The following is a 15,335-nucleotide window of genomic DNA, read 5'->3' as shown; positions in this document are numbered from 1 at the left end:
AATATCTGAAATAGATTGGTTTATGGTAGTACTCACTAAATCTCAATGAATTCTTCCTTTTTAAACTATTGTCTCTTCCACTGAATTTTAAACTCCTAATTGGCAAAACCATAATGCATACATCTTCTTATTTCCTGATGCCTGGCACTTGTGTTTAGTTCTAGTAAAGATTTAGGGATTGAGGGCCTGAGCCTACAGCTCAGTGCTGGAGGCATGCTTAGCATGCAAGAGACCCTGGGTTCAATCCCCAATACACACAAAAGCTGGGGGCAGGGAGTGTTGAATTGAAAGATAAGTCAGAGTCTGGTTGTATTTTCCAGCAAAATCAGGTTTATTTGATAGTCATTATGGATTCAGTGATAATGATGATGAGACTGAATCAGGGCCAAATCCTGTTTCCCTAGATGTTGAAGATTGAACTCCTGAGATACGCTGAGACAAGCACAGAAAGCGAGTTTCATTTAAAGGATAGAACAGAGAAAGATTTTGCAGAAAAGGGACCCCAGAGCTGGGTGTTCAAGTAAGTGGGGGTGTCCTGCCCCTTCTATACATTTTAGATTTTCTTTGTTCTCATGTTCTCTTCCCATCATCCTGCCAAAGGTGGGCCAAAAGGTGGAGTGATCCTGGGAAAGGGAGTGACCCAGGGGGCTTTCATTCATTAACAACTGGTTGTAGGAAGGAACAATTCCCTGGAGGCACATCATCTTGCCAACAGGAGGAGGATGGGGAAGCATCCTGAAGGTATTGACATTTTATTTCCTCCTGCATCAGCCCCATCTTTCTGACCCAATCATTTATTACCTACACTGACTGTCCTTTTGTCCCCAGACCTCACCAGTATCTGATTTTAAGCACTTCAGTTAAGCACCTTAATAAGTATTAAACATTTACTATGCAGCATGCATTAATGGCTGAAGTTCCTATGGTGGGGAAGAGATAAGAAGGAAGGACTGAGATGTAGGGTAGAGAGGAAGCTTTGAGCTCTGAGTCTGCATGATGCAGACTAGATGAAAGCATTAAAAAGAATGAGAAACCAGAGAAGGAAGTTTGGGCTGTAAGAAAATTCATTTGGCTTTGAATGTGTTGAATTTGTCTCCCAGGTAAACCATGTGAAACAGATCTCAGGAGGCAGGTGCAATGGCCCACATCTGTAATCCCAGTGACTCTAGAGGCTGAGGAAAGAGTCCTTAAATTCAATGCCAGCCTGGGCAACTTAGTGAGACCATCTCAAAATGGAAATTAAGAGGACTGAAGGTGTGGCTCAGAGGTAGAAGGTCCCTGGGTTAAATCTCCAGTTCCACAAAACACACACAACAACCCCCAGATCTCTGGAAGGCAGTATTAAATGCTGGGTAGACCATATGGAAGGCCTAGAAAACTAGATTTGAAGCCATTTCTAGTCTATTGCCAGATGCAGCACAGGAAGAGGATAAGAGCAGACTGAATTGAGGTAAGCTATGAGATGTGGGGAAATTCTGTACTTGGTAGTAACGCAGGGAAACAGAGGGACAACATAGAGAAGGAATATAAAGAAGCTATAAAAGGGAGACTTCAAGAATTGGTGACCACACCAATTAAGAAAGGGAGGCGAGGATTTATTAGGAGACGCCAGATGATTACCAAAAAATTAAGGAATGAGTGGGAAATAAAATGACGGAGTGATTCACAACTGTTTTGCTTTCCTTTGAGAAACCTAACCATAAACAGAAAAGCGGGATGTGTGTAATGCAAAGGCTGAGAAACTGTTTTATTGCGGTTCGGCCATTAATCTCTGATTAAGGTGAGCTCACACACGGTCTGAACCTCTCACGCCATTACTTTCCTCGTAAATACAACTGGTTCGTTGATCTACTCATTCTGCAGGTCAGGTTCTGGAGCCTGAGGGCAGCGGCCAAAATACCGCATTTATACTAATTACCCCACGGCCTCCTCCAGCGACACTGCTGAACCGTGTCAAGGGGACTGCGCTCTCCGCTGCCCAACACCTCGGCATCCCTCACCGCCCGGAGAAGGGGACCAAGCGAGCCCCATTTCACAGACCAGGAAACGGAGGGAATGAGGAACACACTCCGGACAAATTCCCCGGAGGTCTTGGAGAGGAGATGCCTTTTTTCGCACAGAAGTCACCGAGAAGGTACACAGACAAGGAGCCAGAGTCAAAAGCTCATTGCAAAGTTTAAGAAGATGAGTAAACAAAATTAAGTCGTATCCCGCGCCTGCGCTCCTTCGGCTCTCGCGGACGCCTCCCAGCCCGCAGGCTTGAGTCGCGGTGCGCCTGCGCCGCGCCTGACTTCCGCCAGACCCGGCCGGGCTTCAAGGCTCTCTCCGCATCTCGCGAGAGCCGGGGCTGCAGTGAGGCGCACACTGTGTAAGACTAGAGGGAGCGCGTGCTGATGACGAAAGCGGATGTGCTCCGGTCGGAGGCAGCCCCAGAGCCCGGAGGGGCTCAGGATTGAGGAAGTAGCGTGAGGAGGATCCGGCGGCTGGCTGAGTGCGGTGTTGTTTTGCTTGTTTCGGAACGAAGGCAGCTGTTCGGGGTCCAAGGGCCTCCAGTCTTCCGAGGTTTGCGGCTGTAAAACGGGACGCGATCCAACATCGCCGCTCTTGGCGCTCCTCGCCCCTCATTCCTCCTCAGAGAACCGCCTTGGATTTCCGCCATGGCATCTACTGGGTCGAACTTGCAGGTATTGCTTCTCCTGTCCCCCCGACTTCCCCGGAGCCAGAGCAGAGGGGCGGCGCGAGCGGTGGGGTGGGGGCGGGGAGGAGGGAGGAAGCGGCCGCGCCCCTGGCGGGCGGGGCGGAGCGGAGCGCCAGGGAGCCGCAGGTGGGACGGTGTGCGCTCTGCTATGCTGGGGTCTCGGGCCTGGGGCTTTGGGAGACTGGTGACTTGGTTGGAGGTTAAAAAGACGAGACAAAACAGCCTCGAACCAAGCTGGACAGGTCTCTCCAGTCACTGCCAGGAAGAAAGGAAAAGCGTAATTTCTGCAAAGCACTACTTGGACCTCTTCAAAATAGCGTAGTTATGGTTTTCTTTTACTTTCTCAAGCTGATAAAGCAAAGCCCTTCCTTTTGAGTTTGTTTTTGGTGAATAGAAAAATGAGAACAGCCCTGGAATCTGAGGTTAGAGCCTGCTTGCATACAGTCTTTGTGAATTCATTGAATATATGTTTTTATGTGCACGCTCCCAAATGGCAGTATATAAGATCAGGAAGTATTTTTAAACTTTTGTGGCTCCACTTCCCCACACCCAAGGTAATGAGCACAGTGTTTTGTACATAAATGATGGACTCCCAAGATTGTAGATTCAGTCTTTAGTGCTTTGCAAAATAGAATTAACTGAGAAAAAATTTTCTGTAACAGTGACTCTCATCTTCAGTGGATCTGTTCTTTCACTGGGGTTTGGAATGTGGCTTAGCCTCCTGGATTCCCAGCCTAGAAGGTCAGTTTGGGACAAAAGAGTAGCATGAAATAGCTATATTGAATACCTGTCTTGTGCTTAGTAGTTTGTCGAGCAGGTTATCAATATTGAGTGCCCGGTACAGATACCAAGGATAACGGAAAAGACTCCTTAACCCAGAATTATTGGTCCTGAGCAAAGATCCCTCAAAGTAGACTCATTTTTTTAAAAATGCGGGGAAAGACTGGTCTACAGCTTTTTTCTTGAAAATCTGCCTTAAAAATTATTTTATATTTTTCACAAAATGTTGTAATTGGAATGATAACTTATTTCTTGGAATAAAGAAAAATTGCATGTGAATGTTTTCCACCAAGATTGTATTAAACTGAGATACAACTATCTTCGTTTAATCTTAAGATTTTTCTTAAGCTCCATTTGGAGAGGAGCTTTGGTAAATGCATTTTGAATAAACATTTGTCAGTTGCTAAAGGTATGTTTCTTTGAGTATTAAAGATGTTTTCTTTTTAATTACCCATCTTGTCATTATCCTTGTTAGTTCATCAGTTAAGTAGTTTGGTTCCATCAGCTTTTCATTCTTGAAGAGATTTTGTGTGGGATTTGGGTATTCTGCAACGTAATATTCACCATTTACTGATGATATCTTTTTTCTACAAGAAGTAGTTTTGTTTTATACCCAGAATATATCATATTTGAGTTGGTTGTTGGATTTTCTCCATTGAGAAAATCAGTTCGAGATTGACATTTACTGAAGATATCGTGACTAATGATAAACAGGAAGTATGTCGAGTTATAGTTTTATTAGGTGTTGGTTCAGGTGTGTTTTCTCATTTAGCCTTTTCAACCTTCTAACCTAGGAAATTTGGATGCAGAATAGTCATATAATGAAGAACTTTCCTACTGAACAAGACAAAAATCTCTGTAGCCAGATACTACAGGAAATGTAGGCAACTAACAATCAAAATTATGAAATATAATAGAATTATGGGTTAATATAGGTGGGTAGCAAGGAGGTATCTTATTGTTCTGAGGACAAATGAGAAATGCTTCACAGAGAGGCAGTGTGATCACAGAAAGCTCCGACTATAATTGTCTCCTGTGTGTTTGACGTGATCTCATATAATCCTCAAAACATCTTTTCCAAGTGACTTTATTCGTTTCACAGTATTGGAAACCTAAGCTTATTGATGGTTAATTAATTATCTAGTGTTGGTTAAGTAATTGGTTAATTTGTATTAAGGTTCTTTTTGAATCCAGATTTGTCTACTTAAAAGTCTGGTTTTTTTAACTACAAAATTCTGCCTTCTTGAATGCTTTCCCAAGCAGATAAAATCAACTTTGTTTCAGTCCAGTAATGTAATAAAATTTGCAGAGGTTAGAGGAAACTGCAAGTAATATAATATGAAATAAAACTCAAAATTGATAAAGTTCCTAAATATTTATTGTGTCTACTCTGCCATGCTTTTTGCTAAGTCCTGGAAATTATAAAATATTTATTTATCATTGGTGACCTCACATGTTTTGTGAGAAAACACCTATCAATTGACTTAGGATATAGTGTGATCTTTGGGAAAATGTGCAGGAGGCGGTGGAAATCTATAAGAAATGTAGGCTGAACCATCTCAGGGCTGTTGGAAAGGCTTTTCAACAGGAGGAGAAGTTCTCAGGCTGAAGTATCATGAGAGATGGGTGAGTACACGCTGCATACAGAGGCGTGCCATCAGAGTCCATCCAGGTTGTGCCAGTAGTTAGGTATGGTGGGAATTTGGTGTACAAGGTAGGAGCACAAACCTGAGTTAGGCCATGTCATGAGGAGCCTTGTGTGCCACACACAAAATGGTTGGTCCTCATTCTGCTATAATGGGGAGTCACAGAACGGTTCAAACCATGGAGTGGCGTGCTCATACTTTTCATTTACAATCAAATTATTATGTGTATATGGGGGTGGGGGAAACTTGACTGGTAGCAAACCTGGTACAAGGAGATCAATTAGAGGGCAGAGTTCTGTGTGATGGGAGATACTAAATGACCAGATTATTGTTGTACCTATTAGAATAAAGAAGAAAGACTTGATTAGAGAAAATTGAAGGAGGAGAATAGTCTTAAATCTATAGAAAAAGTGAGGAAGGAGGAGGAGTATGGGATTTCTCCCAGATTTCTGGATTAGATATCTTGAAAGGGTAGGAGTTGGTTCTGGGAATACAAAAAGAGGCATTTGGGGAAATGCAAAGTAAATTTAGTTCTGAACTTGTAGAATTTGAAGTGCTTTTGGGGACTATCCAAGAAAAATGCCCAGTGAGTGTTTGGATACACACGAGTAGCACTGGGACGAGTGGTCTGGCCTGGAAATAAGGATCTGGGAGTTATTAGCATAAAGATGGTAGCAGAGGTTGTGGACATAGGGAATCCCATCTTAGAAAGCTTACAGAATCAGAAGAAAACAAGGACCAAGGCAGAAACTCTGGGTTGTTGAGGTTTAAGGAGAGAGCAAAGGGAGCCTGGAAGACTCCAGACAGGGGAGAGGGGTGTGATGGTCAGTCAGGAGACACCATCAGATGTTTGTTCTGGTGTTCAGTGCTGCAGAGAACTTAGATAAACATGAGCCTTGGGAATCAGCAGGCAGAAAGCATTGCTATGGAAGGAACAGGAGACCAAGAAACCCAGGTGAACCTTGAGTATTTGGAATTTTGCTGTAGAGGTGAAGAGATGCTGAGAGGGTCAGTGAGGAAAACTTAGGAACTGGAGAGAGTTGTTGTATTTGAATTCTGTAGATATTAGTCTGAGATAAGATTTAAACATTTTTCTGCAGAGGAGGGACCTAACAATAAAAGGTTGGGGAGAATAGTAGAATGGCTTATCACTGATGGAGTAAATGTCGAGGGGGGGGATGGGTTCCAGAGCACAGAGAAAGCATTAGTATTGGCAGATAAGGAATGGGACATTTTTTCTCCTGAGACATGTAATCGTAGAATTTACCATTTCCCAGGGTTTTCTAGGGTGGACACACCATGGTCTCCTAATCTGAAAAGGTCAGTCCCAGATGTTCCCATTCTTGATCCTCCCGATTGATTCACTGGACCCTGACTGACTATGGGGTAATGAAGTCACTGTTTTTTGCCATTCCTCTGTGCCAGATTCATTCAAAAGCAAAGACAACAGGCATAAATAACTCCTACCCTTATGGAGCTTACATTCCAGGGGGAGAGCCAAGCCAAAAAAAAAAAAAAAAAAAAAATCACAGAAGCAAAACCCACATATGCTTACAGGTAAACATCTGGATGAATTTTAAACATAGGAGCAATGCGAAAAACTCTGTTTTACAAGGATGGAATAAATTTTGGAGTCAGCAGCCTAAAGATTATCAGTGTTAAATCATTGAAACATATTACATAGAGAGGGAGTAAACAGAGAGGCGAGTCCCATCCCAAACACTAAGACATATTTCATCACATGCAAGAAGGAGGATCAACAGACAGAAGCTACTGGAGAAGTAGGAGAAAATCAGGAAAATTGGGCTGGGGTCACAGGACAATCAAGAAGGAAATGAAGGACTTCGTAAAGTATAGTCAGATCAGGATGAAGGCAGAGCTGGTCTTTGGGTCTGACATGGTAGCCTTGATATGAGCAGTTTTTTTGATGTGATGAGGGGAAGAGACTAGAGGCTAACCCCATGTGGTTTGGGCTCTAAAAGGTAGTAGAGAGAGAGAACTAAGCTGAAGGGTATGTTTCGATGGAGGCTTTTTGTAGGAGGACTATTTATGTGCTTACAGAAATATCCAGTGTAGAGAAATTATTAGAGATGACAAAGATGGAATAACCAAAGGGAAGAAAATTTTTGAGAGAGCAGTGGGAGATTTTTTTCACTCATTCAGCAATTTGAGTACCTACCTTCTGCCAGCACTGTTCTGAGGCTCAGAAGCTCCAAGTGAAGCCCCGTCTTCACAGAGCTTAATTAGTAGAGGAGATGGCCGGGAAGGAATACATAGGTAAATACAATGATGGTGGGATAAGAGAGTGCAGGGGTGGAGTACAGCCTCTGACACACAGATTAGGGAGGGCCCTCAGAATTTGCTGGCTGCACTAGGACTGGAGTGTTCTAGGAGAGGTCTACAGAGCTCAAACTGCCTGAGTAAAGGGGAGTGCTAGAGGGTTTCAGGTAAGATTCAAACATAGCTGGGCCACAGTCCTGTGAGGCCTGCAGTTGATGCCCTAGCCCATTTGGATTTTATTGTTTATGGTAGGAAGTCATCAGAAGTTGTGGCGTGTACTTTGGGATGACAAGGGTGAGAGCAGGCTGCCTACCTTCTGGGCTAGGTGGTCGTTTTGACGGATGTGATTGTGAATTGAACTAGGGTTATAGCAACAGCAATGGTAAGGATTATACTCTGAAAGAATAGTTAGCTCTCCATAATCATACCGATGACATGGTGAATTTCATTTTAAATACAGAATGCCTACAAAACCGAGAGTAAAATGTGGCATTTATCAGGGGAAAGATTCTTAAAGTTTTAGCATATGCTGTCCAGTACCATAGCAATGTGTGGCTATTTAAATAAAAATTCATTCTTCAGTCACACTAGCCACATTTCAAGGGCTCAGCCATATGTGGCTGGTGGCTTCCATATCAGACAGATAACAACCATTTTCATCATTGGAGAAAGGATAGCTTAAACTAAGTAATTGTACAGTGTTTGAAACCAGATACTTAAATACCAGCCACATGGGTTTCACTTTAAGCTGGTTGTGGTGACTGATTCCTGTGATCACAGTTTCTCAGGAGGCCGAGACTGGAGGATCATGTGGGTGCACAAGCCCAAGACCAGCCTGGGCAACACAAGAAGACTGTCTCAAAAAAAATAATAAAATAAAATAAATAAAAATAAAAATAAGAAGAAGAAAGAAAAGGAAGAAGGAAAGAGAGTTTTGCTTTAACAGCTATCAGTGTGGTACCTGACTGTGGCACCACAGTAAGGGCTGACTGAGGAATTGAGTGGTGTGGCATTTCAAAATAAGAAAATTATAGTCAGAATAAGAAAGAATTATTTCTGCGCTGTGGCTTTACCACAGAGCCTTTGGGATGCAGTTTTACATGACCAGTCTCTCCAAAGCACCACTTGACCCCATGCCAAGCTTCACTTCTTACATCCTATCTAGCTTACAAAACTTGAAAATTTACCTTTGCAATTAAGCTGTTTGGTCTGTGAAACATTCAGCTACTGCATTTTGTCAATTCTAAAACAACATCATTTTTCTTCCCTCTCTTCTGGACAAAAGGAGTGTGCTCTTCCATTAGGAGGCCTGTTCTCCCGTTGACACTTAATCTCCTCTATATCCCATCCATGAGCAGCTGCTTGAAAATGTAATTTTTTTTTTTTTTTTTCAGTGCTGGGGATTGAACCCAGGGCCTTGTGCTTGCATGGCAAGCTCAAAATGTAATATTATTCTTTACGCATGATTGCTTTGGGAATTGTTTGGATGGTCATTTTCTTTTTTGTTGGCTCATTTCTGTTGCATACAGTTTCACTACCAAAATTAACCTAATTGTAACATTTTAATAAATCATTGTTATTCATGTTTGTGCATATTTTTTAAAGTTAAAGATAATTTTTAATGAAAAAGTTTGAGATAATTGTAGATTCACATGCAATACAGAGATCCAGCGTACCTTTTACCCTATTACATCTTGTCAAACTAGTACAGTATATAAGCTACCAGGGTATTGACATTGAGACATTCTATAATTCTTACTCATATTTTCTCACTTGGACTAGTACCTGTAAGTATTTGTGTGTACTTTTGTTACAGGGTAGGTTTATGTATCCACCACAGTTGAGATAGAGAAAAGTTCCATCTGTAAGGATCCATCATGTTGCCCTTCTATGACCACAATCATCTCTGTCTCTCTGCCACCCACCATCTGTTCTCTGATGTTAGTCAGCTTTTTCTGTGATCAGAATAGCCAACAAGAGCAACTTAGAGAAGGAAAAGTTTATTTTGGCTCATGGTTCCAGAGGTTTGGCCATGGTCAATCTAGTCCATTGGTCTGGGCCCAAGTTGAGGCAGATCATGGAGGAAGGGTGTGGTGAAGGAGCACTGCTTCATTCATGACAGCCAGGAAGCAGAGGGAGGCGGACGGGGAGCAGGGCATGCCCCCAGTGACCCAGCCGCTGCTCTGGCTATGCCCCCATTCAGACTAGGATGGTCCAGTGAGGTTGCAGTTCTCATAATGTAATCATCTCCCCTCTAAACATTCCTGCATTAGCACAGGAACTTAGAGGGACACCACATATCTAAACCATAACACCTTACCAAATTAACCTGTTCCCAATCTCTAATTTTGTGATTTTTGAGAGATTTCTATAAGTGGAATTGTAGCATGCAACCTTTTGGGATTTAGTCAGTATGATACTCTCAAGATTCATCAAGCTGTGTGTAACAGTAGTCCTAATAGTACTCTGTGATACTGATCTGCCATGGTTTGTTTAACCATGAATACAAACATTGAAGAACATCTGGAATGTTCATGTACAGGTTTTTTTGTTGTTGTTGTTGTTGTTGTTGTTGTTGACATTAATCTCAGTTTCTCTGGGATAAATGTCCAAGAGCCCTTTTTCATTTTTGGTAGTTGCATGTTTAGTTTTGTAAACAGAATAGAAACAACCAGTTTCCCAGAATGGCTGTACCATTTTATATTCCCCAGCAAAGTACGAGTGATCCAGTTGTGTGCAGCGTCACCCAGTGTTTGAGGTTGTCACCATTTTATTTTTAGCTATTCTCTGTTTTGTTTTGTTTTTGGTACTGGGAATTGAACTCAGGACTCGGGCACTTAACAGCTCTCTTTTGTATTTATTTAGAGACAGGGTTTCACTGAGTTGCTTAGGGCCTTGCTAAGGTGCTGAGGCTTACTTTGAACTCACAATCCTCCTGCCTCAGCCTTCCAAGCTACTGGGATTATAGACGTGTGTCACCTCCTCCAGATTTATTGTAGCTATTCTGACATGCGTAGTTATGTTTTATTTCATCATGACTTTACTTTGCATTTCTCTACTTGTTAATGTTAAGCATATTTTCATATAGTTATTTTCCATAATATCCTCTTTGGTGAAATATCTGTTCAAGTCTTTTGTCTGTTTTCTGATTGGATTATTTTTTAACTATTGCATTTCAGTCCTTTAGTTATTCTAGATACTAGTCCTTTGTCAGCTGTCTTGCAAATATTTCTCCCAGTATGTAGCTTATCTTTTCATCCTTTTAGCAGTATCTATTAGAAAACAAAAGTATTTATGTTTGACAAGGTCCAGTTTATCATTTTTCCTTCTATATATTGTACTCCTGATACCCAGTCTAAGAACCATTTGCCTAACCCTAGATCCTGAAGGCTCTCCATGTTTTTTCCTGAAGGTTTTATAACTTCATGTTTTATATTGAAGTCTATGATCTATTTCGAGTTAATTTTTGCAGAAAGTGATAGGTTTAAGTCAAAGCTCCCCCTACCCCTTATGGGTATTCATTTGCTCCAGCACCATTTCTTTGAAAGCCTGTGCTGATGGTAGAGCACCTGCCTAGTGGTGGCAGCCTAAAAAGAAGCTAAAAGCCTATTATTCTACCATTGACTTTTGCATCATTTTCAAGTATCACTTGGATATATTTGTACAGATCTATTCCTCAGAGCATTTTTTAAAAGTTGAAAATTATAAAGGTAATTCATGTTCATTATGGATATTTTAGATGTGGAAAAGTAGAAAATGAAAAGCCCATAAAGTATTACTTATCAGAGATAAGCTCTGTTAAATGTTTTCCCATCTTTTTCCTTTGTCATTTTATTTTTTGGTGTTACTCCACATAGTTGAACTTGTGCTGCATATAAGAGGTTTGTGTCCTGCTTTTAAAAACACCCATAGAAATACTTGCCATGATACTACAGATGTTTCTTCATTTAATGCTCTTTAATAATCCTTTAGTGTTCTATGTATGGCATGGTATCCTTTTGCTGTTAAAAATTTAGGTTTAAAGAACTCTTAAGTTTAATGTCTTTGCTCAGTAAACCTGTAGGTTCACTACTGGGTTAAAAGCTTTGGGTATTTTTCAGATTCTTGATATTTCATTGCATTGCACAGTTCCTTTTGAAGGGGTTTTAGCCAATTAAATTTCTACTGTTTCTATATACTCTGAATGGTGGCACTTAATTTTTAAGAATTTCCCTAAGAGCTTTTTTAATTTGAGTTTTCAGATTATTCATTTATTCCTTACTGACCCTAAGTTTGATTTTCTGAGTGAATATGTGAGAATTTTAGTGATTGGTACTAAAGTAATATTCAGATAACATTTATCCATTTAACAAATCAAATTTGCATTTTATAAGGTTGTAATTTATAATCAAATGCATGTTGTGTTTTTTTTTAAGTTTAAGATTGCTTTTACTTAAAAAAAAATTAGCCCTCTTTCACTACTTCTATTCAACATAGACCTTGAAATCCTAGCCAGAGCAATTAGGCAAAAGAAAGAAATTAAAGGGATACGAATAGGAAAAGAAGAGCTCAAACTATCCCTATTTGCCAAAGACATGATTCTATATTTAGAAGACCCAAAAAACTCAACCAAAAAGCTTCTTGAACTCATAAACGAATTCAGTAAAGTAGCAGAATATAAAATTAACACCCATAAATCAATTGTTTCCCTAAACATCAACGACAAATTGATTGAAAGAGAAATCAGAAAAACTATTCCATTCATAATAACCTCAAAAAAAAAATGCTTGGGAATCAATCTAATAGAAGAGGTGAAAGATCTCTACAATGCAAACTACAGAACACTAAAGAAAGAAACTGAAGACCTTAGGAAATGGGAAGACCTCACATATTCTTGGGTAGCAGAATTAATATTTTCCAAATGGCCATACTACCAAAAGTGCTGTACAAATTTAATGAATTCCCATTAAAATTCCAATGATGTTCTTTAGATATAGAAAAAACAGTCACGAAATTTCATCTGGAAAAATAAGAGGCCCAGAATTGCCAAAGCAATCCTTAGAAAAGAAAAGTAATGCAGGAGCCATCATGATACCAGACCTTAAATTATTCTATAGAACTATAGTAACAAAAACAGCATGATATTGGCAAAAAAAATAGAATTGAAGAACAGTGGAAACGAATAGATGACACAGAGACATACCCACATAAATACAGATATTTCATACTAGACAAAGATACCATAAACATACATTGGTGCCATAAACATACCTTGGTTTGCCTCTTCAACAAATGGTGCTGGAAAATTAGAAATCCCTATGTAGTAGATTGAGATTGAACCCTATCTTTCACCCTGCACAAAACCCAACTGAGAGTAGATCACAGACCTTGGCATTAGACCAGAGACCCTGTGCGTACTAGAAGAAAAAGTAAGCCCAACTCTCCATTAAGTCTGCTCAGGAACAGACTTCCTCAATAAGATTCCTAAAGCACAAGAAGTGAAATCAAGAATCATTAAATGGGATAGTATCAAACTAAAAAGCTGCTTCACAGCAAAGGAAACAAGAATGTGAAGAGAGAGCCTACAGAATTGAAGAAAATCTTAACCATCTACACTTCAGATAGAGCATTAATCTCCAGGATATACAAAGGACTCAAAAAACTTAACCTCCCCCAAAAACAAATAACCCAATCAATAAATAGGCAAAGGAACTGAACAGACACTTCACTGAAGAAGAAATATGAATGGTCAAAAAATATGTGAAAAAATGTTCAACATCACTAGCAATTAGAGAAATGCAAATCAAAACTACACTGAGATTCCATTTCACTCCAGTCAGAATGGCATTTATCAAGACTACAAGAAACAATAAATGTTGGTGAGAATATGGGGAAAAAGGTTTGCTTATACATTGCTGGTGGGACTGCAAATGAATGCAACCACTCTGGAAAGCGATATGGAGATGCCTTAGAAAACTTGGAATGGAACCACCTTTTGATCCAGTTATCCCACTCCTTGGCTTATACCCAAAGGACTTTAAATCAACATACTACAGTGACACAGCCACATCAGTGTGTATAGCAGCTTAATTCACAATATCCAAGCTATGGAACCAACCTACGTGGCCTTCAGCAGATGAATGGATAAAGAAAATATGGTACATGTACATAAAGGAATATTATTCAGCCATAAAGAAGAATGAAATTATGGCATTTGTTGGTAAATAGATGGAACTAGAGAATGTCATGCTAAGTGAAATAAGCCAGTCTCAAAAAAAAACACAGGTTGAATGTTCTCTCTGATATGTGGATGTTAACCCATAAGAAGGGAGGATAGGGAGGGGAAGTATAGAAGTTCATTGGATTAAAAATGAAGGGGAAGGAGGTGGGATAATAGGAAAGACAGTAGAATGAATCAGACATAACTTTTCTATACTTATATATGAATATACATCCAGTATAACTCCACATCATGTTCAACCACAAGAATGGGATCAGTTAGGCAGAGGTGTAACTCATTAGTAGAGTGCTTATGAAAGGCCTTGGGTTGGATCCTGGCACCACCAAAAAAAAATTTCAAAATGATTATTTTCTTCACATTTACATTTATGCTTTTATTTTGATGTTATTATTTTTTATCTCTCAAACAGAAAGCAATAGATCTTGCTAGCAAAGCAGCACAAGAAGACAAAGCTGGGAATTATGAGGAAGCCCTTCAACTCTATCAGCATGCTGTACAGTATTTTCTCCATGTAGTTAAATGTAAGTTAAATGTAGTTTTTACTTAAAAACATTCAAAGAAAAAGTTATTCTATTTCACTATAAAAATCGAAATACGAACCAGAAAATTTTGAACCATGCATTTGCCCAAAAAAAAAAAAAAAAATCCACTATTAAACACTCAGACTTAACTAATGTGACAGCTGTCATAGTTATTACTTTGTTTACCCAACTTTGTTTACCCAGATATCCTAAAATATCCACATTCAATGGAAACAGCTTTTTATTTTAATGATAATATGTCCAAAGCATATAATCTGAACTTACTGTCAAAGCATATATTTGGAAATAATTGTTTTAAAAATAGATTGGGAGACATTTTATTTGTTTATTTTACTACTATGTATTGCATGTTGACCATGTGCCAGGCATTTTTCTGGGCACAGGAGACACAGAAAATGAATAAAAACCCCTGCTCTAGGGATCTTACTTATATTTAATGCAGTTGTATAGGTCGAGGTTTTCTTTTGAGCTTCCCCATTTAATCTTGAGGGTTTATGCCCAATTAAAGTGAAATTAAGAATGAAACATAGGGACTGGGGAGATTAGCTCAGCTGATAGAGTGCTTGCCTTGCAAGCACAAGGCCCTGAGTTCAATCCCCAGTACCGCAAAAAAAAAAAAAAAGAATGAATCATAGCACACAAGGTATGTGGGGGAATGCCATTCAATACATATGCTGTGGAAGCATACTTCTGGAATAACCCTGACGTAGTCTGTTATGTAGTAATATCACTATGGTGTTGGTACATATATGTGAAATTTTTATCACTTTGTATATTCTTTGAAATAAAACTTATGTAGACATTAATGGAAATGGCTAATATGACTTCTTTTACTTTGATTAACATGTATTACTTATACCTCTAATGGGGTTCATTGTGATATATCAATACATTCATAACAGTAAGCACTGATTAAATTCAACCTCCCCGCTATCCACATACCTCCAACCTCTAATCACTGTTCTATACTCACATTGGTTTTTTGTGAGACACTATAATTGGTTTTATGTGAGACAAGCAGCTTTTAACTATTTGCAAAATGTAAACTACAGAATATCAAATAATTTCTTATTACTTAACATAACTTAAAATACCTGCCATCTTGCTCAGGTCTTTTTTTGTCTCAGATCCACTGTTTGTCTCCAACCCTTTGGGAAAAGAAATAGAAA

At 39.6% G+C, this 15,335-nt stretch overlaps 1 protein-coding gene across 1 annotated transcript in view; it reads left to right on the top strand.

Moving 5' to 3' along the window:
* Window positions 1-2,397: 2,397 nt before the first annotated feature.
* Window positions 2,398-15,335, top strand: part of Vps4b (vacuolar protein sorting 4 homolog B) — a 33,100-nt gene continuing 20,162 nt past the window's right edge. Inside the window, exons 1-2 of the mRNA XM_047526764.1 lie at window positions 2,398-2,684; window positions 14,034-14,145. Coding sequence (XP_047382720.1) covers window positions 2,658-2,684; window positions 14,034-14,145 — 139 coding nt within the window. The 5' untranslated portion in view covers window positions 2,398-2,657. The remainder of the gene's footprint in view (window positions 2,685-14,033; window positions 14,146-15,335) is intronic.

Source organism: Sciurus carolinensis, chromosome 15 (assembly GCF_902686445.1).
Source record: "Sciurus carolinensis chromosome 15, mSciCar1.2, whole genome shotgun sequence".
In the NCBI taxonomy this organism is placed as follows: Eukaryota; Metazoa; Chordata; class Mammalia; order Rodentia; family Sciuridae; genus Sciurus; species Sciurus carolinensis.
Note: the sequence above shows the minus strand (reverse complement) of the source record. Positions and strands in the feature narration are given on the sequence as shown.